This window comes from Pimephales promelas, chromosome 19 (assembly GCF_988280905.1).
Source record: "Pimephales promelas chromosome 19, fPimPro1.hap1.1, whole genome shotgun sequence".
Lineage (NCBI taxonomy): Eukaryota > Metazoa > Chordata > Actinopteri > Cypriniformes > Leuciscidae > Pimephales > Pimephales promelas.
The window spans coordinates 25432659-25457591 of record NC_142787.1 but is presented as its reverse complement, the minus strand read 5'-3'; the positions used below and the strand labels follow the sequence as shown (position 1 = coordinate 25457591).

The window sequence follows — 24933 nt, the reverse complement described above, 5'->3', positions numbered from 1 at the left end:
TCTTGTGAGTTTCCCTCCAGCATGTGTCCTCCTCACCATGGCTACTGTTGTTTTGCTGCTTTATCCCCACTGCTGTGTTGCCTATAGCAGCAGACATGGAGGAAAGCTCTCACTTTGTCACGCTCTCTTTAGATGCACAGAAACAAAAAGCAGTTGGCCCTCTTAAGCTGTCTGAAATAAGAGAGAGGAATGTTCACACAACCCTCAATGACAAACTAAGGTGCAGGATAACTATTTCCAGGAAATTGTGAAAACATAGTTTTTTTTATAGTTTTCTGTCGTTTAGAAGAGTTAGTTGTCCATGTTTTAAATTAATTTTCAAGACTGCACACGGTAGCCTTCTAGACAGAGATTAAGCCAGAATTAGGCCTTAGTTCAATTAGGTCATTGACATAGCTTTCATTATCATGCATTTGAAATAAAACACGGTGTGCATTTTGAGACAAAACAATGGCAGTGACAGATTTTAAGATATGCCACTGCAAGTTGCTTTCAGCTAAAACAGCTGAAACATGTAAGTCCAGGCTTAAGCACTCTCTGTGAAAGCGGAGTAATAAATTATTATTTGTATTATTAAATAATCTACTTATTTTATAGGCCTATTTTATTTCATTTTAATCCTTACAAACCCTTAAAGCATAAACCTGGTCTTTAAACTTCCCATAATGCAATTTAATAAGATTGCGTGCTTCTTCTTTTCATTAGTGCCTATTGTCTTGCTGTGGAAATTTTTGTCCATTTAGCCATTCCATTGTGCAAAGACTTCCCCTTTAATGTTACATTCTGCATATCAAAACATGTCCTCTTTTGTTTGTTGAGAAAAGTAAAATTGTATTGTCAGATTTATTTATTTAATGTCATCATATTGAAAAGCTTGTGCAAGTAAACTATAATCGAGAACGCTGATGAGAGCTTGTTTGTGATCAAGATATGAAAATCTTTAGCTCATCCATCTCAGCATTTAGGATCTATTATCGGGATTGATGTCAGGCTCAGCTGAAGATACATAAAATCCAAAACTTCTCGTTTCCTTAGACAGATCTGTTTTGCCTTATATGTGTTGTCTTGCTATAGGCCTACGTATAACTGGAAATGTTGAAGTAATAAAAGTTCAATTTAAATTAATAGACTACTGATAACTGTCACTGAATTTTAATTTTGGGTGAATGCCTTTAAGTGCTATTCATCTGAAATAAGACACTGAAATAATGGGTGGCTATAATCTCAATGCAAGCATTTCTTATTTAATTTTCAGCTTCTAATACATATTTTAAATATTTCTGAACGATCTGTTCTTTTCTTTGTAATGCATGAAAATCGTTTGGTTGCTCAAATGCATCATGAAGTCTGTTGTCTTGGTCTGTGGCGCCACTATCTGGGTAATATGGGTCCATAAGCAATAGCCTACGTGTCAGAATATATTTTTCTCTCCGTTTTATTTTTTCCTACTTTAAACGATTGCCTCTCGTGCACGTTCACATGTAATACACTAAATATTATTTCTAAAGGTGTGGTATCGTAAATTTGAATATCGTTACAATTGCAGTAGGAATTATATAGACGCACGACGTAGTGACATCACGCATCACGTCTAGTTCTCGTGCGGCAGTGTTGCCATGACCGCTTCTTTTGTACAACTTTCGGGTTGTTGTTTTTTGTTAAGTTGCTTATAAATGTCACAAAATAGGTATACCATAAAACACAATCAAACACAGTCACGATTGCAGGCTTTCAAGTGATTTCTCACCTCCCGAATGATGTAATTATTGATGTGTATGCAAGAGGCAATGTATTGATTTGGATAGCAGTTGTAAATTTGAAACATTTCAGTTACTTTTGCTAAATACATTTTAGATTCTTGCAAATGCATTTTAACAGAATTATTTATTTATTTATTTATTTTTGTGCACGTTTCAATGATAGAGCGTTCATTCTGGGTTTGTTTTGTAAATCCAGCGAGATCTGGCAACACTGTAGTGCTGTTTGTTTCCCCTAGTGTTAGCTAAACATCATCACGACCTTTGAAGGCTCCAATCCCGGTCGAATGAATGAATAAAGTCCGGACACAGGTTTTAGCATGTCAAATTTTGCCATGAGTGCCCTGTGCCGTAATTTGATCAGGGGAGTGCTTTGTGCCCCGTCGACATGTTTATCTGTAACGGGATTTCGGGATTTTTGCAGTGGAGCCTCACGACTGGACGGCGCTGGCAGTGACAGCGCACGAGCCGCCAGGTGCTTCATTTTAAATCTTCCGGTTCAAAAAACTGTTAATTACTCAGGAATGCATGTGTGTGAGAGGCCTGTTGCAATATAAAGTTCCATTTACTTTATTTTATAGTGGTTACCTACACATTCTGTATCGCATTAGCAAATTAGCCAGTTGTCAGTTACTAAAACATTAGTAAAACCAGTGCAAAAGGCTAATTTTACATGTAATGTTCTATTTAGTCTTTTATAGATAGAGCTCTTTATGATTCTATAAACAAGGCCATGTGTCCAAAAACTGGCAGCTGTGGTTGCCAGACTAATTCTGTATAAATACTGTAATAAATGTTTTGTACCTTGAAAATATACTAAAGGGTAAAGAGAAAGACATATGATGAATTAGAGTTAATCACAAGTTAGCTTTTACATTAACTGAGGTAGTACTTATATATTGATGGTGCACACATTCTAAACACAACACCATAACGGACAGCAATAATAACAACGCAATAACCATTAAGATAGAACATAAAACCATTAGTGTACATAAATGATAAAAAAGAGAAAAGAAACAATCCAATGTGAAGTGTCATGCAAAATTCTTGCAATGCCAGCTGATGGCTTTTCACTCTAAATTATAATGTGATTGGATATTTTTACTACAGTACTTTACTGTGAAATTACATGAAACGTAAGGGTAGGTCTATTGCAGTTTTCTCTGTATGTAAAATTATTCTTTTTTACAGTCTTTTACAGTTAAAATTACTGCCGTTTTTATTTATTTTTTTAATTTTTACAGTGTCTTCATCCTTGTCTTCTTTGCTTTCTCTTAGTGCTGTAAACTTGACCTATGATGTGTTTGATGGGACGGTAGACAGCACGCCATTGGTGTTTCTTCATGGCTTATTTGGGAGCAAGTCAAACTTCCACTCTATAGCCAAGTCCCTGGTGCAGCGGACAGGCAGGAAGGTATGCTTCCAGTTTCTCCAGTGGTTAAGAGGTGCTTTGGGCTGTTCAGAAAAGTCTGTGCGAGTGCCCTGACTGTTCTTTGTCTAGTTAGGTGCTGACAGTAGATGCGCGTAACCATGGCAAAAGCCCACACAGTCCTGTATTGACATACGAAGCAATGACCTACGATCTGACGCATCTGCTTGGACAGCTGCACATTGGGAAGTGTGTCCTGATTGGGCACAGCATGGGGGGAAAGGTTGCTATGACGACAGCTCTATCTCAGGTAACACCTGTTTAATTTCTTTCATGCAACCACAACTTGACATCTAATAGTAGTCCAAAAGGTCAGTGAAATTATACATATTTTACTTTTTTTGTCACCTAAATCAAAGTCATGTGGTGCAACCAACATGCTGAAAAAAAACATATGGTCTATAAGTCTCTTAAAAGATCTAATCATTCAACCTTTTTATGAAAAGACAAGGTTAATTTGGCTTATAAAATGTCAGAAATGTCATGTCATGAATCCTGAAAAAAAATCCTAAATGCAAAAATGTATGAATTGCATCATAAAATGCAAATAAAATGAAAATTTTAGTTAGAAAATAATAATACATTAATGAATAAAATAACATTACTGTTTGTACTATATTTTTGATCAAATTATTTACCTTAAAATAGGCCTATAATCCTACAGACCCCCAAATCTTTTATGAGTGTATGTGTGTGAGTGTGTGTGTAATATATATATATATATATATATATATATATATATATACTGTATATATATTATATATATACTGTATATATATTATATATATGTATATAATCTATTTATTTCATTATAATAAAAATAAATAAATGTTTAAGATGTTTACAATTAAATCTATCCAGCTAAATATGTTATTACATTTCTATTTTGTCTCTCTAATTCAGCCTGATTTAGTGGAAAGGTTGGTTGTTGTGGATATTAGTCCCTCTCAGACTTCAGCCCGCACCAATTTCCATGCCTACATCCAGGCAATGAAAGAGGTGAAGATAGCCAGTGATATCCCACGGTCCACAGCACGAAGACTCGCTGAAGACCAGCTCAGGAAGATAGTTAAGGTGTCCACATGCACGCCTTACACTGTATATAGGTAACTGGAACATTGTTATAGTGGCATTTCAATGTACTCACCCATATTTATGTTGTTTGCAGGAGCGTTCAGTTCGGCAGTTCCTTCTCACTAACCTGGAGGAGCAAAATGGTGACTATGGCTGGAGGATTAACCTGGAAGCCATCTCAAACCACCTAGAGGACATGATGGCTTTTCCTGATTTTAAAACCACCTATGAGGGTCCAACTCTTTTCTTAGGTGGCAGTAGCTCAGCCTACATAAGGTAATAACTTTATTCAAACCCCTACTTGTACACATGTGCATCATTATGGTGAATATAATCTCAAGTCAAGTCACCATTAAATATATAGTGCTTTATACAATACTGAGTGTTTCAAAGCAGCTACACAGTGATAACAGGAAAATGATTCAAGTCAGTTCAGTGTCGATTCAGTTCTGTTGTGAAAATCATCAATTATTAAATAGTCAATTTCATCTATAAAACAGTTCTGCTAAAACTGATGTCATCGTCCAGCTCAGTTCAGTTCTCATATAACAGCGTCATTACAGTCAGATCAATAATGTTCGATATTAAGTGTCACTTTTCTCTTTCACTTTTGAATGTTTGAAGTGTGTTAAATACATTTTTATTTAAGTCTGTGTCTGTTTTTCTACCCTCTTAGCTCGGAGGATTACCCTGAAATCCAGCGACTTTTTCCTAGTGCTGATATCCAGTACATCCCAGATGCCAGTCACTGGATTCATGCTGACAAGCCTTTGGATTTCATCAGCTCCATAATCACTTTCTTACAATCATAGTCCTTGTCTCAGGTGAGGATACGTACAGGTGCGCCCAATGATTAAGGGATGGTGAATGAATTGTAAGGATGCGTGGACCAAGATGACTGTTATTTTAGGTCAATCTAGTCTCGTACCTTATAATGCACAATAGCACCGGTATATTAATTCCTGATAGTTAGTGTATTCATTTTTCAATGTGGTATTTGCACTGTTGCGTAACATAGTATATTAATTTCAATTTTATTAAAGGATGTATAGAAACTTTTAATCAAGGACATTTGTTCATAGCTGTTACAAAACAGTGGATCCAGTGGTATATACTTTACCTTCATAACTTGTATGATAAATGGACTAGATTTAGATTTTTTGTTACATATTTTTTGATTTCAAAAATTAAAACAATATTTTAGCTTTATAGCTAAATGACAATTGGACTATATTGACATTTGTTTTTGTTTATAATACTTTAAATTATATATTTTTTTGGTAAGCATATTGTTGACATGGAAACCCTTTCTCTGTGCTCTGACAAACAAATACAAAGATGTCTATGCAACAGCGTGTGACTTATTTAACTGTTCTCAAGCTGAAAGCATCTCTCACAGTCTCAGCTTTAGATTGAATAAGACCATAACACTTTGACGCGCAGCCAAGAATTGTTACTTTTTTCTGGAAACAGAAATTTGAAATGTCTTAAATCATTAATGTTGTAGGGCATAAGAGGTTTGTTTCTGTTGTTTCAAAATGGTTGTGCTATAAGTTAGGTGGGTAACACTTTAGTTTGGGGACCGATTCTAACTATTAACTAGTGGCTTATTATTTGGCATATTAATAGTATATTGGCTATTTATCAGTACTTATAAAGTAGATAAAGTAGATGCATATTCTACATCCCTTAATCCTACCTTAAAACTTAACTATCATTATTAATTTATTTAATAAGCAGTAAATTAGGAGTTTATTGAGGCAAAAGTCATAGTTAATAGTGAATATGTGTATCCCAAACTAAAGTGACCATAGGTGTTTTATTAAAACAGTTTTGTATGACTTTACAACAAATGTAGATGCCGCAATGTAACTAATAAGACATCTTTCAGAGCATCAGAAATTACAAAACTACAAAAATTAAGGGTTTTGCCTGAAACCCTTTTTTTATTTGGCCCTGGGTCCTCTTTTTTCAAACCCCTTGTTCTGTATTTAACGAATAATAAATAAATCGATCAAATACACAAGTGTGAGATAAAATACCTGTTTTGGTGCTTGTTCAGCCATTAGATAGCCTACTGCACAGTTATCTTTTTGGAGCATTTGCAGATATGTTAGTGTGATTTATTACAGACTATGTGCCTACCTCTGCACATTTTTCATCTAATCTTGATAGGTTTATCATCAGTAGTTTTATCACAGTTGGATGGTTATTAAAGTACCAAAGCAGGGGTTTATGGGATTTTTGTGTTAACATTGTGTGTGGCACACATTTAAGAATAAATATACATGTGGTACTGTTTTGGCAGTTTTCAGTATAAAAGCTGCTGTTATAAGGGGATATTTTTGTTCATTGTGAAAGTGTCGATGTTTGTAAACGATTTTGTATATGCATATACAGTACTAGTTATATAAATGTATACTATATTACATATATATTTATGACTTTATCTAATGATCGATAAATCAAGAAATATGCTGCAAATTTATATAGCCTATCCTAAATGTCAGTATGTATTCTCTGATGTCACAATATCATTGTATTGAATGTTTATGGTGGAACACTAGAATCATAGCACTGCTGTTGCTTATGTCTATTCAGACACAAATTGTTGTGTTTCTGTGTTTACAGGGAATTGTATCTTGCAGAATTATAGCTTTTCACAACTAAAGTTTACTGCCAGTGATTATCAGGAGTGCTAGTGTATCTGCTAGATAAAAACAGTGACTCTTTATGAACTCTGTGATTTTTTTTTTTATTTGTTTAAAGATTGTCGGAACTTTTAGCATTTCAATGGACTGTTTCATAAAGCTAGATTAACCGGTGTCATTGAAAAAATTAACATTGAGAATACAGCATGTTTTCATTTTTAACTCCTTATGAAACAGCCCGTTGATTTAAAGAATGTACATGTATGCGATTCTAAAAGACGAATCAGTTGATGACGTGATGAGCGGACATTTATTATGTTTTTTTTAACAATATAGTTTGTGCAGCTTATTCACAAAGTACAATGAAATTAATATTTATAAAACGGTTAGTTCAACTTCCAATCCTTGATTCTAAATGGTCAATATCTGTGCTTTATTAATGTTAAAACACGTCCGACCGCTTCACCCAATGGTTCTATCACTGCCCAACACTGTTGTTTTTATTTGAGCTACACATCGGAACGTTGTTGCTGTTCACGGTCAGAGACTATTTTTTCTTGCGGAAGGATAGCTTTTAGTGATTTTTCTTCATGAAAGTTGCACTAATACATACTTTTTTACTTTAATATTTTTATTGTGTGGTAACCGTTTTATAAAAGCAATAAGGTACTCGAGGCAAGTGTATCGTAAATAAGTAACTTAACGGCTGAAGGGGTTGCACTCCGCTACTTATTCACGATAGCACAGCCTCTCGTATACCTTATTGCTTACATATTGGGTTTATTATCTTGCCACTTAGAGAACTTGATATATATTCATTGTATGTAAGTATCCTTGTACTAAATTAGAGTTAAACCTATTCTTGATGCTTCATATGCAGTAGCCTACTCTTTATTGTTTGTTTGAAAGTGGAGAAAAGTAGGCTAAATGTATTGTTACTATTTAGTAGTAGTGTTACATAGTGAAACTGGTTCTTTGTTTTGTTGATCTGTGTCCGTAATGACAGGTCATGAACGAGTGTGTGGGAGTCAATGTTGAGCAGTTTGTATGGGTGTATTGCCTTTGCTTGCCAGAGTGTATCTGTGTGCAGATTTGTTACTACTAAATAAATGTATTAAGTCGTCAACCTGCTTATGTGATTGATTTGTACTACCTTACAGAAAGTTTCACCACATATGCAACTCAGGTGCAGTGAGCATTGCTAGTATCGCTTTTTCCTGTACATGTTCTGTCAGGGCCTTTAAAAATCTGCTTAGAAGCTAAAATGTTGTTGAATGGTGAAGTATACGTTTTTTTTTTTTAATATTAATTTAAGTCATTCGCAATTTAAGTGGATATGCACAGCAGCTACCATCATGCATATATAGTAAGTAAGGTAATGTGTGGTGCTTACATGCAGGATGGTAAGCTGTTTATTTTTGGTCAGTGAAAACAAATCTTAGTGGTATGCACAAAGTGTAAAGATGTTTATACACAAAAATAAATAGACAATACTTACAATAATGCATTGCACCAACCAAACCAATAACAGAAAGAGTCACTTACTCTACTGTTCAAACGTCTGGGGTCGGTAAGAAATCAATATTCAGTATTAAATTGATCAAAAGTGGCAGTAAAAAAACATTTGTTACAAAAGATTTCTATTTTTAGAAAATGCTGTCGAACTTTCTATTCCTTGAAGAAAAATTAAAAAAAAAATGTTTTTTCTTATTGAGCCCCAAATCAGTATATTTGAATGATTACTCAAAAATTATAGAATGAATATAGTAATGCAAAGTGATCACTATCAGAAAGCACCACAAAATGGCCTTAGAGCATAATTTAACCCAATGTGGATTAATAATTAACAACAAAGAGGGGAAATGGTGTATGTTCCTGAAAGAACTATTCCAAAGAGCCTTATAAATCAGACCTAAATAATGTTGTATTGTTTTCTCTGTCACCTTTATTCCCTTTTCTTAACAATAGACCAGATATCACCTCAGTCACAACAGTTAACGTCACCTCTAGAGAAAAGCACATGTGTCATAACATTATTCATAATATTATTTACACCCTTAAGATTGTCATCTCACTGTGGTGTGGCAATATGATCTAAATCAGCGAACAATCAATGAGATGTGAGATCATCCATAGGTTACGTGTCACTGAATCAGTCCAAAGAAACCGTTTGAAAATTGTCCTCTTTGTCTCTCATTTGTGACTGAGACTCAACAGGTCCCTGTGCAGTGATTTTTCCACGTCTGAACTTGTCTTTCCATCTCTGAGTTGTTGCAGGTGACTGGGGGGTCGACACAGGTGTGTGTGCCAGGGTGGAATAATCAGGTTTTTGAGGGAGGGGCTTATTTGAGCGCCGCAAAACACCAAACCCTTTTGACTTCTTCTGGGCCTGCTCTTCCTGCTGTTGTTTGAGGAGCTGGTGATGAAGAATGGTCTGTACGTCGTCCTGTAAGACACGACACAACTGTTTTAAGAACATCTATGAGGAAAATCAACATGGCCAAATCACATCAATGAGTGTTTTCAGGGGTTTGCAGGAAAACCAGACAGAGACCAGATGGCAAAACAGGATTCAGATCCGACAGTCCTGCAGAGAGACAGCCCTAACAGCTGTTCTCCCAACAGATTACACTTACCCCTTGATTACATTAAATAATATCAATCATATATAGTGTTAGATTATATTAATATTTAGATATTTATTTTTAGGACAACGTCGTTGTGCATTTTTTACTCAGTTATGCCTATTTAAAATTATAATGGCTCTATAATGTTTCAACAACTAAAATTCAATTGTCTGTTGAGGTAAACATGTTTGATTGTTACACGTTGGAGTTAACTAGACCAGATACAAATAAAATATGAATAAAATCACAAGTCTGTATCAATTAATATATAACCATTTAATTCATATTGATTTTACTTCCTTTTTCATTCTTTCTTATTTTTGCTTTCATTAAAAAGCAAAAGTGGCAAACTTTTTAGCCATTACAATTATTTTTTATCAGTATTTAAAATATGCAATTAATTGGCATCTGAGTCTGTTTAAACATACTTTCCAGGCCTCCAGCTCGATGGACAGTTCTAGTCGACTCTGAACAGCTTCCAGAAGTTGGTTGTTTAGTGTCATCAATTCGTTCTTGCTTCTCAACAGCTCAGTCTCCATTGCTTGTTTTCTGCATTTAAAAAAGAAAAAGAAAGAAAAAACAGAGCTATCATGACAGAAATGACAACTCTTGGAGTGTTTGGAATGGTAATGGGTATGAAAATATTGATATTTGGTCTTGAAAGAATAAAACTGCTACGCTGCTGCTGCAGAGCAAGTACGAAATTTGCTTCAGCCAATACATACACAAAACACTGCTGTTAGCTAGACATGCTGCTGCTGTACAATATAGCATCAATTACCCATAAAAGATCTTTACAGGTTTATCTGGCGAAGGTGAAGGAATTATAATTGCTACAGCAAATGCTGACCAAGTATATGAAAGTTGAGCAGCGAACTCATTGGCTACTGATACAGCAGGAACCATTCAGCTGTCCCCTATAAAGAATGATGATTGCAAGCAGTTTGACTTAAGAACCTAGTCAGCTTCATCTAGAGTTTTGTGATTATATATACAGTAGGCCTATATATATATATATATATATAATTGTCATCAGATATTTATGATAGTATTTCAATGTCTTATTTCTTAAAAAAAAGTCCAAAATTAGTCAAGTGATCAACTGAACTCACTTTGCAACGGCTTCATCTCTGTCCCACAGAGCTTGCTGTAAAATGGCAGCATCTTCTCCAGACCTCGCTTTTCCCTGTCAATGGTAATAGATTGGTTTTAAATAGCACATATTATGCTTTTTTTATTGTACCTTTCCATCTGTTTTTTGAATGAAAACAATCTGCAGCATTACAAAGCGCAAAGTCCACACGGAACAAATTTACAAAGCACAAAGTCCAAAGAAAGCTAATCTCTCCAACTCTCTTTGGCGTTTGTTGTCCTGCCATTAATTCTGTAACCCGCCTAATTACTACATTTGCCCACACTCAATAATCAGTTGAGTAAGTGATTTCGCTATATTGCTGCGTTACATTTCTGGCACACAAATCAACAACAGACTGTAGCAGTTGACCAATCAGAGAAGACAGGGCTTTTTTGGAAAGGCAGGCTTTAAAGAAAAAGAGATAGGAACAGAGCGTTTCAGGTAGAAGGTGAAAAGAGGTGCTGAATCAATGTAGAGTATAAGAAAAATTAACTTTAAATCATGTAAATGTATTCTAGCAGACCCCAAAAATAAAATTACAAACTTGTAAACCAGAATAATATGGGCACTTAAAGGATTTCCTGCAATTGTTCTTATTTAAGAAGCATGTGAATGGAATGGTTACGTGAGGCAAAAAAGAGGCGTGGCACATATGAGCTGATGGGCGTGGCTAAAGCTCACCTGAGAGTTGTTGTTAAGGGCGAGACTGCGGGCCACCTTCTTCAGCTGAAGCAATGCGGTGTCTAAAGCGTTGGCCTGGGACGGCTGATTGACTTCTGCTGCTTCCAAGTCTGTCAGAGGAAGTAGCAGCTTCACAACAGACTGAACCTCCTCTGCCACCTGACACAACGCAAAAAAAAATAAAGATGCAATTATGACAAACCCAGATTGGATAAATTAAATTATAATCCAGTCTGTTAGAAGCTGTAGTGGTATGACAAGTTAAGACAGACTCACCCGCTGTCTGTTTTCACTCCAGCCAGGTCCGTTTTCATTTTGTTGTTCCAGTCTATCCACCTGAGCCTTGAGCCTTAGACTGCGCTGCCGAGATAATGCCACCTCCCTTTTCACATGTTTCAGCTGTATCCATAGAGAAAGCATTAAATGGGCACAACATTCATGCTCTTTTGTTCATACAGACACTTGTGTGCATGCATTAATCCTCTCAGAATGATATCAGACGGACACATCCGCAAACATAGACACACATGTTCTTGTCTCGTTTATAACCTTGCTATTCTGGATTTTCAGAAGAATGAGACAGATGGAATCTTGCCATTCTGGTGAAACTAGCAGGGAACATTCAGAACCAAATCTGAGATGGCCATGTACTTCCTATTTGATTTCTGAAAAATGTTTTGACTAAATGGCTAAATTTTTGGTGTGTCAAAAATGTCTGTTTTTTTTAGGAAAAGATTAATAATGCAGCAAGTGAAATCAATATTCCATTCAAAGTTTGTCCTGGACATGGGTTTGCCTGTAAATAAAGACACTTGTACATTATTTGCTCTGAAGAGTCATGTTGCTTTAAAAAGACTTTGGCTGAATGAAGAAAAAGTGGATAAACATTTGTAAAACAATGATTGGCCATCTGGTCCTCTCATTGATCTCATCCTTTTGTTGTTTGTTTGCTTCTTCAATTATAACATTTACAATATCTCAAAATGAATTATACCTCTGATGATTTCAATCTACTGAACCAGCATATACAGTATATGCTCCTGTGTCTAATACTTTGTTTTTACATCATACTAACCAAATAAAAACAAGTATTTAAAAGGCTTTACATTCAGCTACTGAGTACAATCAACTTAGATGTGTAAGTCATTTCCACTTAAATTATATTAAACTGATTTTAAAACCTGAGTTGAATTGAGTACTTGTCGTAAATTATGTTGTCATAGTACTTGTCATAAACATGTTGTCATAAATTATTGATCATAGTGTTGCAGTGTTGTGCAAGCTGGTTTGAAAGAAGTGATTTGTTATGAAAAAAAAGAAAGAATTACAGGCTACACTGAATGAAGAAAGTATGAGGATAATCCAAACTGTCAGATTGTTTCAAATTGAACATCTCAAAACACTTTAAAATGTAAAGGGGAAAAAAATATATTAAAAATAATTTTATATTTTTTCTATTTTAAAAATGATATAAAAAAATGCAAAGCAGTTAAAATCATTGAACAAAGAAACTAAAAAGAAAAATCAAAACCTCTTAATCATTTATAGACTTTGGGTAAGATATAATCTGTCAAATTTAACATTTTAAAACGCTTTAAATTTAGGAATATATAACATTCCTAAATATATTTAAAGCTATTTAAATCTCATTTTCTCTAAAATGATATATACGGGACAGAAATCACCAATGTATAGTTTAACTTTTTTGTTTGTCCTTTTGTTCCGTATTGTGTTCACTGATTGTGAATCACTGTAGTCTACTCATAATAAGCATGACTCACCGTGGCAGACACCGGGCTGGACACTCGTCTGCGAAGTGGGCTTCCACTCCTGAGCAGATCCGGTAACCCTTCATCAATGTATGACCGAGGGGGCTTCGGGGGCCCGTCCGGGTCAGAATGCTCAGTTTGACCTGTCTCAGCTGCATCATCCCTGTTTCCATCATGGTCCACTACCAGCTGTTCTTGTCCCTCATCCAGTGTGGACAGTGCGGAACTGTTAGACTCTCTGTCCATGTTAGTGTCTTGACTTGAAATTGAATCCTTGTCGTCATTTAATCGTTTGTGCATTTCCTCAGTGGTGAGAGGAGATTCCAGGAGGTCCTTGAGTGTGTGTAAACTAAGTGAACCTCTCCTATAGGTATCCATTATCTTCTAATAGCGATAAAAGCTAAGCAGCATGTTCTTATTATGGGAGAGACGACTGAAACCGAGAAGAGAGAATGTCTTCAAACCAGTTTTTCCTGCTTTTTGACGCTCAGAAATAACCACGTGTGCGTCAACAATCCTCAGGTTCGACATCACAGAGGGTTTGGGTCGGTGACTTTTATAACACTACGCAGATTAATAGGCTATGACGAAATGTTCGTGCGTGTTCAGGCACGTCTGTGGAAGAATAAAGGATAACGCCCTTTGGTTATGTTAAGCTTTGAACAACACACTTAGGCTATCATAGATCATTAAGTCTCAAATGAGAGAGTGAGAAAAAAAATGCATGCATATTATGAAGGCTAAATGGAATGCTGTTAACATTATCAGATCTGCCTAAAGTAAACAAATGGGCACAAGCTGTTCCGTTTAGCTATGCCCTCCATTCTCAAATAACAGCTGGTCTATTTATAAAGCCTGGCCCTAGTAGATGGGAACTCCGACTCGTTTCCCAAAATCGGTTCTGTTGACTAGTTTGAATCGAACCAAAAAAGAGAAACGATTCAGTGATTCTTTTACGTAATTCCCTTTAAATTAGCCTACCTCAATATATAATAATGGCGTTTTCATTGTTTGTATTAAAGTTTATTAATAAAGGTTATAATTCGATGTGTATGTTTCCGTGATTCAGAAAATAAAAATTAGAACTTTAATTTGAATTAAATACTTAACATTTTTAAATACTTTGATAACATTTCAATGCAAATTTGTAATATATTACAATATAAAAATGTAAAGATAATTAAATCCTTGAACAGAACATATTATGTAGACTTATGTATATATTTTATAGTTATTAGCCTAGTCTGGGAAAGCAATAATCCATGTGTAACATTTCAAAACACGTTAAAATTAGGTAAAAATAAAATAATATAAGCAAATAAAATTATAAGCTAACATTTGAACAGTACCTTTTAAAAAACTTATATACATTTATTACAGAGGATAGGGATGTGGAACTGACTGAATTCGTTGGCAGCTACGATTCGCGAAAGAAATGTTCAAACCGAGAACCGGTTCAACTGATTCATTGAAATGATCTGACTCAGAACAACGATTCATTAACGAAACAGACATCGCTAGCCTGCGCTTCTGGACAGAGAGCTAGTTCACTATCAAGGTTGTGTAAGCATTTTGTTCTTGGTGGTGCTGTAGGCTGAGAGAAGTCTATGGACCAGCAAAAGAGCGAGCTGCAACTCGCGCCATAAACACTGAAGGGCGAACCGCTAGGTGAGTGAACTCAGCCATTCAAGAATAAAATGCGCTGGTTTGCTTTCTAAAACAACACAAAATAATTACGAATTATGAAAAACAAAAACAAAAACAAAACTGAAATTGATTACAAAATTGTTAAACATGGATGAATGTGTTTGTGTGTGATAATCAACTTTTAAAGGAAAAAGCATTTAAAGTACTGGGTTTCTCGTCAGAATGACGAAAGAGGAGGAAAACCCTGAATGGGTTGGTGGTCAGGAATTTTATGACAAATATGAACCAAAGGAGATCTTAGGAAGGTATGTATCACCAATATTGATTAAGTTTGTGTGGCTTAAGGATATAAAATAAATAAATAACAATGAAATCCTTACCTTGAAATTATAATTAGCCTACACATCAGTCCTGAATTTATCTGAATGTATTTTCTCCCAGAGGTGTGAGCAGTGTGGTTCGCCGATGTGTGGACAAACAGACTTCCCAAGAATATGCAGTAAAGATCATAGACATCACACCATCAGACAAAATGACACCTCAGGAAATACTAGAAATCCAGCAGGCCACTGTGAAAGAGATTGATATTCTTCGAAAAGTGTCTGGACAAAAAAACATAAGTATGACTGTCCAGTGGAAGTTACTCTTGATCCCTTAGATACTTTTACAATACCAACCAAATATAATATGGTGCTATAAAACAGAAAATCCTATATCTTTTAATTTATTACTTTTTTTCACAATTGTAAGGCTATTTTGGTTCTACAAGTCTTTTTTCCCCCATAGTTCAACTGAAGGATTGCTTTGAGTCAAAGGCCTTCTTCTTTTTGGTATTTGATCTGTAAGTATGGCACACACACACCATCTCTCATGTCTGTGTCTCACTGTTGTTAGTGGTCTTATTTAGAGACCCAAGCTATATCTAGGGACCAAAATATTATAGACTTGAGCCAGTATGAAACAAACCTGGCAAACGTTTTGAAATGTCATTGCAAAAACTAAAAAACACTAAACTATAGAATTGTGTTTGCAATTTTGCTGTCAAACCACTTAATGTCAAGTTTACAGCAGAAAATGGCTCAACTGAGCCAAAATGGCTCAAAATGCTCAACTGTTGTGTTATTTACAAGTTTGCTCCCTATGCAGATTTCTAAATGTTCCCATGTGGAGATTATCCGTTGGTTAACACTGCAGCATACTGATTGGACACTTCCTATTCTAAGAGCCCACAACAAACTCATTGCCAAGACGAGGCTGTTTCTGACAAACGCCCAACTCTCAAAACAAGCATGTGCACAATATCAACCATATTTCCTTCCTTTGACCAGACACTTATATCTTGAACAGATGCAGTTACTTTTTATTATCTTTCGTAATTTCGAATAAGCCTTGACAAGACTGTTTTGTTTTGTTCTTTAAAGATGAATGTTGTTTTAACAGGATGAAGAGAGGAGAACTCTTCGATTACCTCACAGACAAAGTCACCCTAAGTGAGAAAGAGACACGGTCAGCTCCCTTGAATAATCCAATTGTGGATTCTCCTATAATTGTATTTACACAAACAAATGCTTAAAAGGAGATTATATAATCAAATGCTTTAAGCTGTTGCCAACAACAGTGCATCTTGATGGGTTTAAAGCTAGTTATGTCACACATACGTAGTGTTTTTATACTATTAATTTCCTCATATACACTACCATTCAAAAGTGCAATGTTTTTTTATGTATACTTTTATTCAGCAAAGATGTATTCATTTGATCAAATGTGACAGTAGATATTTATAATGTTACAAAAACATGCTGTTCTTTCTTAAAAAAATATTAAGCAGCACAACAGTTTTCAACATTGGTAATTATAATAATAAATATTTCTTGAGCAGCAAATCAGCATATTAGAATAAATTCTGAAGGATCATGTGACACTGACTGAATTAATGATGCTGAAAATTTAGCTTTGCCATCATATTAATAAATTGCATAAAATAGAAAACAGTTATTTTAAATTGTGATAATGATTAACTGTATTTCTGAACAAATAAATGCAGCCTTGTTGAGCACAAGAGACTTTTGAACGGAAATGTACATTACAACTTTAATCCACTGTAGCTGTTGTATTACGATCTTGATTATTTGCACTCAGTTTTCTCTTCTGATAGAAAGATCATACGCGCTCTTTTGGAGGTGGTTGAGTATCTTCATTCCCACAATATCATCCATCGTGACCTGAAACCAGAAAACATTCTGTTAGATGATGACGTGAATATCAAACTCACTGACTTCGGTTTCTCGATCCAGATTGAGCATGGACAAAAACTGAATGGTGAGTTCTTATGAACACCATTAAATATCAGCATTTGGATTGCAGATATTGTAGTTTAGAAGCATCTGCCTCCCTTTCACCACTATAGAAGTTTGTGGAACACCAGGTTACTTGGCTCCAGAAATCATTGAGTGCTCCATGGATCCCAACCACCCTGGCTATGGGACTGCCGTTGACCTGTAAGCACATAAAATAAGTATGCATAAGTGATGTTTTAGTATACTGTTATAGTATTCATTCTTTTAAATGAGCTTTTATTGTTCATTTTAAAGCAGTATTTCACCCAAAAATTTATTTCATTAATTACTCACTCTCATGTCCTTCCAAGCCTGTAAAACCTTCTTAAGACCGTAATAATAAAGTTTTTCATGTAATATTTATAGATTTCTTTCAGCCATTTTAATGAAAAAAAAAATGCTTCAGTTTTAGTTAACAACACTGGTGTGCATAAACCACGCATAAACACACAAACTTCCTGCCAGTGACAGTGAATTGATTCTTACATAACCTTCTTCGGTCTTCTCTTGTGTAGATGGAGCACTGGCGTGATCTTGTACACTCTTCTGGCTGGATCTCCACCATTCTGGCACAGGAAACAAATGCTGATGCTTCGAATGATTCTTGCAGGGAAATATGAATTCAGCTCTCCGGAATGGGATGACCGCTCAGACACTGTCAAAGACTTGGTGTGTGTTGGTTGTTTTAATTCGTTGTGGTCCTGTTCGTCTTGCTGACAACCACTTTTGAAAGAACTTATACAAAATTGCATGGAGAAAAAAAAGTCAACTTGTTTTCTTCCCAGTAGATTTCCAGATTATTAGTTGTGGACCCGCAACTACGCTATACAGCGACAGAAGCCCTCAATCACCCCTTCTTCCAACAGTACAGGGCTGCAGAAGTTCGTCATTTCAGCCCTTACAGGAAGTTCAAGGTAAAGGTAAAAGATTTTTCTTAGAAAGCATTGACTCTGAGGTTTTGAGTGTCACCCTACACATTGCAGGTTATTTCTATGACCGTACTTGCCGCCATGCGCATCTACTGCAACTACCGGCGTGCCAAACCCGTGACCAAGGAAGTGATCTGCAGCGACCCGTACGCCATCAAACCTCTACGCAAAATGATTGACGCGTGTGCCTTTAAGATCTACGGCCACTGGGTGAAGAAAGGGCAAACTCAGAACAGAGCAGCTTTATTTGAGAACACTCCAAAAGTCATTCTGCTCTCTATCGCAACTGAGGAGATGGATGTAAGTTAGCACACAGGACTTGGTGAGGGTTCATCATCTCTAGTAACTACTAGATTGCACAATTTACCTCAAGACCATGTTGATAACGGTACAAAAATAGACCTCTATTGCTATGACAACATATCAGAGCCTCTTATTTATACAGTGAGAAGTAAACAAGTAAATTATTATTTCCTTTTAAATGCTAAAAAAAGTCAAATCAATAAAAATGTATGGTATTATTTACTACAACTGCTTTTTAATTCCTTTTTAATTCCATAGTTTATATCTAAAATGATTTGAATGATTAGAGAACAAGTATTATGATTTTCACAGTATTTTGTGGAAAAAAAACAACACTGAATTATAGAAGTTTATGTCTCCACGGGAGAAATGCAATATCAATCCCATAATGAACCAATGGCATCAACTTGTCTTGAACATTTGGCCCTTAAAGCTCAGTCCTTTTCTGTTTTGCATTTGAGCTCATTGCACAGCGGAAGCCCAGGTTATCAGAGGCTGAATCTGGTGTGTTTCCCATCCTGCATGTGAGAACATAAACATAAGCTTTACCAATTGTTAATGGACCTGCATGGGATCAATTGGAACTGTTACAAGCAGCACTAATAAAAGCTGACTGAGTGATATGGATATAGCATGACTGACCTAGTGGTGACACGAGCTCTGTGATTGGCTGAGCCATCGGCAGTGTCAATCCAGGATGCTCCACGCAGGACGTACATAGTCTGAGCACCAGGAAAATTTGACGAGGTCCACTCCCAGACATTTCCCAGCATGTCATATAATCCTGGCAAAAGGTGGGATATTATTCTCAAAATTCAGAACAACAGTTAGAGAATTATAATTCAAAAGTTAGGGGTAAGTAGGATTTTGTTTTTAAAATAAATTAATACTTTTTTTCTGCCAGGATGCATTAAATTGATCTTAAGACATTTATAATGTTACAAAGGGTATACCGTTATACATTTACAATGTTACAATAATGTTCTATTTCATAAATGTTGCTCTTCTCATTTTTGAAAAAATGTACCAGCCCCAAATCTTTGAACATTTAGGTAGGTTTTTACCTAGGTAGCTTTGTCTCCAACTACGAATAACGTATATTGTTGTTGATAATATGTGACACACCCGAAATTGTAACAGCACATAGTTACCATAGTTATTCTGTGGAGGATAGGCAGTTACAGGAGCTACCCCATGATAGCCATCTTCTTTGGTGTCCCCATCTGGAAACTGGCCCTTTTGTACAAAGAGTTTGCAATTCACCAACAGGTTGATGACTTCACAACTTACAAAATATAGACTTCTCATTTAGGAAATGGACAAGAATATCCCTCAGCTGACCTGCCAGAGGTTAGTCCGGTTCAGCAAAAACTTGTTTCCCCATGGGTATGTCCTCCCTGAAATACACAAGTGCTGGCTATGAAGGTTGCAATACATAAAATGATGCATAACAGGTGAACAATATTGCACGACAAGAATAAAAAGTCCTGTTATTTTGGTGCTGAGAGGCACAAGGCTTTTTTGGCTTGCCTTCTAGACCCCCACGTGCAGCCATTTCCCACTCTTCCTCAGTTGGCAGCCTTTTCTTCTTCGACTGACAGTAAGCTTGGGCATCATTCCAGCTGACCTGCACCACAGGGGATTTCAGTCTGTCCTTGATACCAGAGCCTGGTCCTGCTGGCTGCACACATTTAAACCACAGACATTCATAACATTCAACACATTTTTATATCATGTAATCCATTTATCTTTATAAAATGTGACATTGATGAAAATGTCTGTGAAGAAATTATCAGACTACGCTTAAATATCTCGAAGAAAAGCACTTTAATAATGCACATAGAACTTACGGTATATATCTGTAAAAAAAAATATAGCTAAGTAAATACAACTTTTACTGTATCATCTCCCAATGTCTTAAATGCAACTACAGTATCAGGACATTCTTTCATTGTCTCTGGGAATGCCCTTTGTTTGCTGATTTTTGGAATGGTGTTTGTGATAAACTATGTAGTATCTATAATATGTAACAGAAGGTTACAGTCGCCCCACTCATGTGCTTGCTGTGTGTTCTGAATGCTAACTGTCACCTGTCTCCAGAACACTTTCTCGACTGGTAACCACCAAGGCGCAGACTAGGAAAGAGGAATGGGGTCATTTTCATGAGAATAGGGGGTGGTACAAAATACAGTGTTTTGGTAAATGAACGGAAATTTAAACACTTTGAAAAACGTTCTGCTCCTGCTGTGGTTTCATACCTCTATTTTCTGAGTGACCTTACTTTTCAGTTCATCTGAGACAAAATCCTGGAAAACAAAACTCCAACCAAACGTTTCAGCCTCTGTTTTATATTTCTGCAATCTGACGAATTCCCTGGAATAAATGGAAGCAGCTATATCAGGCCAGTAAGAAGACACACAAGCAGTAGGAATACAAAGTGTGTTGAAATAGACAAGATTAACCACTATGTTTAAAAAGTATATTGGGCCTCATATGGTGCATTCCCAAAAAAGGCTGCTCACTAGGTTTTGAGACAATATTTTTAATGACAAGTACCTGAAGTCAGAGTTAGTGACAGGATATTTGTCTATCTGAAAGGACAGGAGCGTCACAGCTCGTGTTGGCGATTCCCCATCTCTCCCATCAGCGGCACTGGTTCCCATCATCATTGTTCCACCAGGAATAAACACCATCTCATCATCTGCTAAAACAATTCAATCTTAAACAAGTGTCTATTTACAGCAGATGATTTTCACTGAAATATCACAGATGAATGTTTCAACTATAAGAACCTTTATTTCCCAATAGATTTGAACTGTTTTCTTTCTGTATATGAAATTCACATCAAAACCATATTGGAAACTTTTCACCATGGTTTTTTTTATTTCATTTTGCTACTTAAATGTTGTCATGTATTGATTTTGTTTTGTACACTTGCCCCAGACACAAAAATATAATTTATCATGTGAATAAAATGATCATTACCTATATTACTATTTCAGTAGATAGACATTGTATAAAAATCTGTGTGTTTACACCACTCATTGGTGTTGGTGTAACAACAGCTTTTTTTATTTTATTATAAACTTTGAACTTTTTAATCAAAATGACAGTCAAGAGCTGGAGATGAAATGTGAGGCATGATGGGTGAAGATGAAAAAAATATGACAGAATACCTTTATTAAGCATCAGTTGTTATTTTGTGTCATTGATACACGTCAGCTATTAAAACTACTTATTTTTATGACAGTGATGGATAATGCCACGTCACAGTTTTAACGTAGTAACAAATTATGTTTCTATGAAGTTAAGCAAACTAATAAAAAAGCTGATTTTTGGGGCTTCCTCCTACCTTCTGCACTGGATATAGTGCACAATAATACGAGATATAAGGTCTCCAAAAAGATCGTCATGATAAAGGCACGTGATGGGCAGACTCAGCCCAGTGTCTGATTTATCTAGCTAAAAACACAACAAGCACATTAGAGTTCTTCTTAAAGCATGAAAAAAGTGATCAACAAGTCAACAACGACGACACTGTGGTTCAGTCATTCGGTTATCTCTGCTGACTGTCACTGAATTTCGTTGATAATTGTTTATCGCCGCCTATTGGTTTGGAGAAAGACATTCCAGTCGCACTGTTTTTGTGTTTTTCCCTCTCCATTGTTCTCACCGATTTCGGTTTTTGTTACAGTCTTGTCACACTTATTGGTCAGCTATTATTAATATAAGTAACCGTTTTTTCACTATAATAATCAACAAATTACTATCATTAGCCTACTGTATAATCATGGTCACAGAAATGGAGAAGCAAATTCTCATGCATGCTTCTCCTCGCTAGTTGCATTCTAAACAGATATTGATATATCTGATATTCATAATATCTTAAAATGATGTGTTTTGTGGGTAAATAATGATTCATCATGACCATGCTTCAGGCTGGCTGAATGTTTTGTCTCGAGCTTGACTTGAATGCAGTCTTGTGTTATACCTCATAGCAATGCTGTGAAATTCTCAGACCCAATTGTCAGGAATCATTGTGAAAAGCAACATTGTTGTGAGCATAGGACATGCTTTAGCCACAGCAGTTTGAAGAGTGCATGAATGAGGCATTCAGCTGCTGGACTCCGTGAGACAGTGACCGTGAGAGATGTTCATGATGGGACTACCCTGGCTGCTAGTTTTGGAGCTTGTCCTTTACGCTGGTTGTTTCATCTGTGGGGTGATAGCTGCCGCCTGGATGACACTCACTCAGGTAACACCAATTTATTCATATCATCTACACACAATGTCTGATCATTGCTTGTGGACACTCTAAGTACACTCTAAAAAATGCTGGGTTGTTTTAACCCATCTTTGGGTAAAATATGGACAAACTCAGTGTTTGGGTTAAATGCTTAAATTACATTTTTAACCCAACATCTGGGTTTGTCCATATTTTACCCAAATTTGGGTTAAAACAATCCAGCATTTTTAGAGTGTATAAAATGAATCATAATTGCTCATAGAACTACAACCAGCTCTCTGGAGGGGATGTGATTTAAAATAAATTGTAAAAGTTTTAAGTATTAAAATGATCATGGCTAATGTTTTGCATATTTACACTCTAAAAAATGGTGGATTGTTGTGTTAAAAAATAACAAGTGAAAGTGAAAGTTGAAGTTTGAAATGACATTTTTAACCCAACATTTGGGTTTGTCCACATTTTACCCAAATTTGGGTTCAAACAACCCAGCATTGTGTATTGTATTTGCGCGCTTTTGTTATACATTCAGCTGATGTTAAAATGTACTGTAACATAATGCATGATCATTCATGTTTATTGATGTGGCTACAATTTTCTTGCTTTTTTGTGTGAAAATGAATCAATTTTTCTATAAATTTATAATATCTATTCAATGTTGCTGATCCCAGGTCAGACTCTCTGAGTTTTCACCATGTTATCAGCCACCTCTCGCACCATATTATGGCTTATTAGAGTCACATGATAAGGGACAAAAGCTGTTATCACAGCACTTTCCTTATATAGGCTATCTGTGTGTGTCACAGAGATCTTGTACATAGTTTGTGAAAGAGACCTAGATATCCCTGTGTTTCCATATATTTAGCATGTGCAAAGGTGGATGATTTTTATTGTTTGTTTTTAGGGCCACTTTGATGGACGGTGCATCCTCTATGGAAGTGTTCATTATAACACATCTGGCCAGGCTCTGACCGTGGAAGGCGCCAGTTCTCCTTCTCTCTGCTATTTTGTCTCAGCCATCGCCGTGTGCATGGCTATTTACTGCTTTTCCCTTATTCTTTACTGGATCTATGTCAGCTGTGTGGATGAGGATGTGAGAAGGTGAATCTATCAACTTTTCTGCTGTCCTTCAAATTTTTCCGATTCCTTTTAGATGTTTGTTTCACATTCCACTTTCTTTTATTCATGCAGGTAGGATTCAACAGTTAAATTAACATTGTTGTTTTTACCTTCTTGTGTCTGGAAATGTTTGCATGTATACGCAGGGGGACTGTTTCTCTCAACACGTCTCTGGGAGTCTGTGGCCTACTTCTGTTTTTTCTCTTGGTGTCAGGATGTATTCTCAAGATCGGTCGGGACAGCTTGTGTTTCTCTGTCCTTCACAATGTTCCTTCCATTACCAGGTGATTTCAAGTTTCTTCTTTCCACATTACATGTGTGTGACTTTTGTTACACCTTTTAAGAACCATACACTCCGCTGTGCTTCATAGTTCTCAGATGATTTGGTAGCAAATATAGCCCCTAAAGGGACACTATCATGGAAAAATGATATCTCGATGTGCACTGCTGGAAATGTTTTTGTTTTAGTTGTGAAGATGCAGAGAATAAGACATGGGCTCATCCATACACTGGAAATCAGTTCTACACAGGACTGTACAGTACTGAGGTTAGTACTTTGGTTATTTTTCATAAGGTTATCACCCTCATGGTTATACAGTAACTCTCATGGTGGTTGCACATGACCTGTCAAAAAGAGCTTTATCTTGTTAACTACCATGATCAAACACTTCCAGTTGCAAAATAATTTAATTATGGCCTGACAAACACACCTGTGAATAGGGTGTTTCTGCATTGTCCTCTGTAACCGAAACCTTTTGCAGTATGATGCTGCATCCACACCAGGTATCAGTGTACATGCTTAGTACACCTTAGTGTTTCTTCTTTCACACAAAATCAGTTTTTATTTGTATTACATGCAATAGAAATAAATCTTTTCTGTTTATTGAGCACCACCGCCTTCTGTTTTTTTTCTCCACAGAGGTCAGTGTGGGTAAGTTTCTTCTTCTGGGTGTTGATAACGGCCGTGGTGGTCATACAGAGACGCCAGAGCTCAAGGTTGAAGGTTTGGGGCAATGATGAGTGGAGCCGTGCTGAGACGGAGCCCTTCCTCCATCGCCCATCCCAACCAAGATAAATCACCATCATCACATTAGCTAATCATGAAGTATCATGCAGCGTTTGGTACATTCAGTTATGTGGGAACACAAGCAGTAACAAAATACTTCGTATTTTTGTGGCAACACTTGAGTTTTTATTTCATTGTCCACTGAAATAGTACTTTGATGTGGT

General features: G+C 36.2%; 5 protein-coding genes across 7 annotated transcripts; 3 read left to right on the top strand and 2 right to left on the bottom strand.

Annotated features, from left to right (window-relative positions):
- The first annotated feature begins 1972 nt into the window (after positions 1-1972).
- Positions 1973-8040, top strand: abhd11 (abhydrolase domain containing 11). Its single transcript, XM_039693994.2, has 6 exons — positions 1973-2232; positions 3039-3174; positions 3266-3439; positions 4093-4263; positions 4358-4539; positions 4940-8040. Exons 1-6 carry the CDS (start codon positions 2078-2080, stop codon positions 5073-5075), a joined length of 954 nt encoding a protein of 317 aa, XP_039549928.2. The 5' UTR covers positions 1973-2077; the 3' UTR covers positions 5076-8040.
- Positions 8041-8356: 316 nt separating this feature from the next.
- Positions 8357-13677, bottom strand: bicdl2l (bicaudal-D-related protein 2-like). Its single transcript, XM_039693571.2, has 6 exons — positions 13139-13677; positions 11634-11756; positions 11358-11516; positions 10654-10727; positions 9970-10090; positions 8357-9360 (listed from the first exon to the last, which is right to left on the bottom strand). Exons 1-6 carry the CDS (start codon positions 13502-13504, stop codon positions 9067-9069), a joined length of 1137 nt encoding a protein of 378 aa, XP_039549505.2. The 5' UTR covers positions 13505-13677; the 3' UTR covers positions 8357-9066.
- A 916-nt stretch (positions 13678-14593) lies between these two features.
- Positions 14594-18569, top strand: phkg1b (phosphorylase kinase, gamma 1b (muscle)). Of its 2 annotated transcripts, none has more exons than XM_039693902.2 (10): positions 14594-14794; positions 14995-15078; positions 15215-15393; positions 15560-15614; positions 16214-16279; positions 16929-17092; positions 17181-17271; positions 17625-17778; positions 17898-18023; positions 18093-18569. In XM_039693902.2, the coding sequence occupies exons 2-10, from the start codon at positions 14996-14998 to the stop codon at positions 18345-18347; spliced, it is 1173 nt and encodes a 390-aa protein (XP_039549836.1). In that variant the 5' UTR covers positions 14594-14794; position 14995; the 3' UTR covers positions 18348-18569. The 2 variants fall into 2 exon arrangements, with proteins under 2 accessions (XP_039549836.1, XP_039549834.1); XM_039693900.2 differs by having other exon boundaries at positions 14596-14794; positions 14961-15078.
- On the bottom strand, positions 18266-21907 carry sumf2 (sulfatase modifying factor 2). 2 transcript variants are annotated; one of them, XM_039693903.2, is made up of 9 exons: positions 21694-21907; positions 20898-21045; positions 20600-20714; positions 20432-20476; positions 19872-20022; positions 19683-19738; positions 19493-19577; positions 18984-19125; positions 18266-18859 (listed from the first exon to the last, which is right to left on the bottom strand). In XM_039693903.2, exons 1-9 carry the CDS (start codon positions 21752-21754, stop codon positions 18769-18771), a joined length of 894 nt encoding a protein of 297 aa, XP_039549837.1. In that variant the 5' UTR covers positions 21755-21907; the 3' UTR covers positions 18266-18768. The 2 variants fall into 2 exon arrangements, with proteins under 2 accessions (XP_039549837.1, XP_039549838.1); XM_039693904.2 differs by having other exon boundaries at positions 20898-21042.
- Positions 21908-22339: 432 nt separating this feature from the next.
- tmem179bb (transmembrane protein 179Bb) lies at positions 22340-24870 on the top strand. Its single transcript, XM_039693650.2, has 5 exons — positions 22340-22596; positions 23489-23685; positions 23850-23987; positions 24172-24250; positions 24623-24870. Exons 1-5 carry the CDS (start codon positions 22492-22494, stop codon positions 24776-24778), a joined length of 675 nt encoding a protein of 224 aa, XP_039549584.2. The 5' UTR covers positions 22340-22491; the 3' UTR covers positions 24779-24870.
- Positions 24871-24933: the final 63 nt, after the last annotated feature.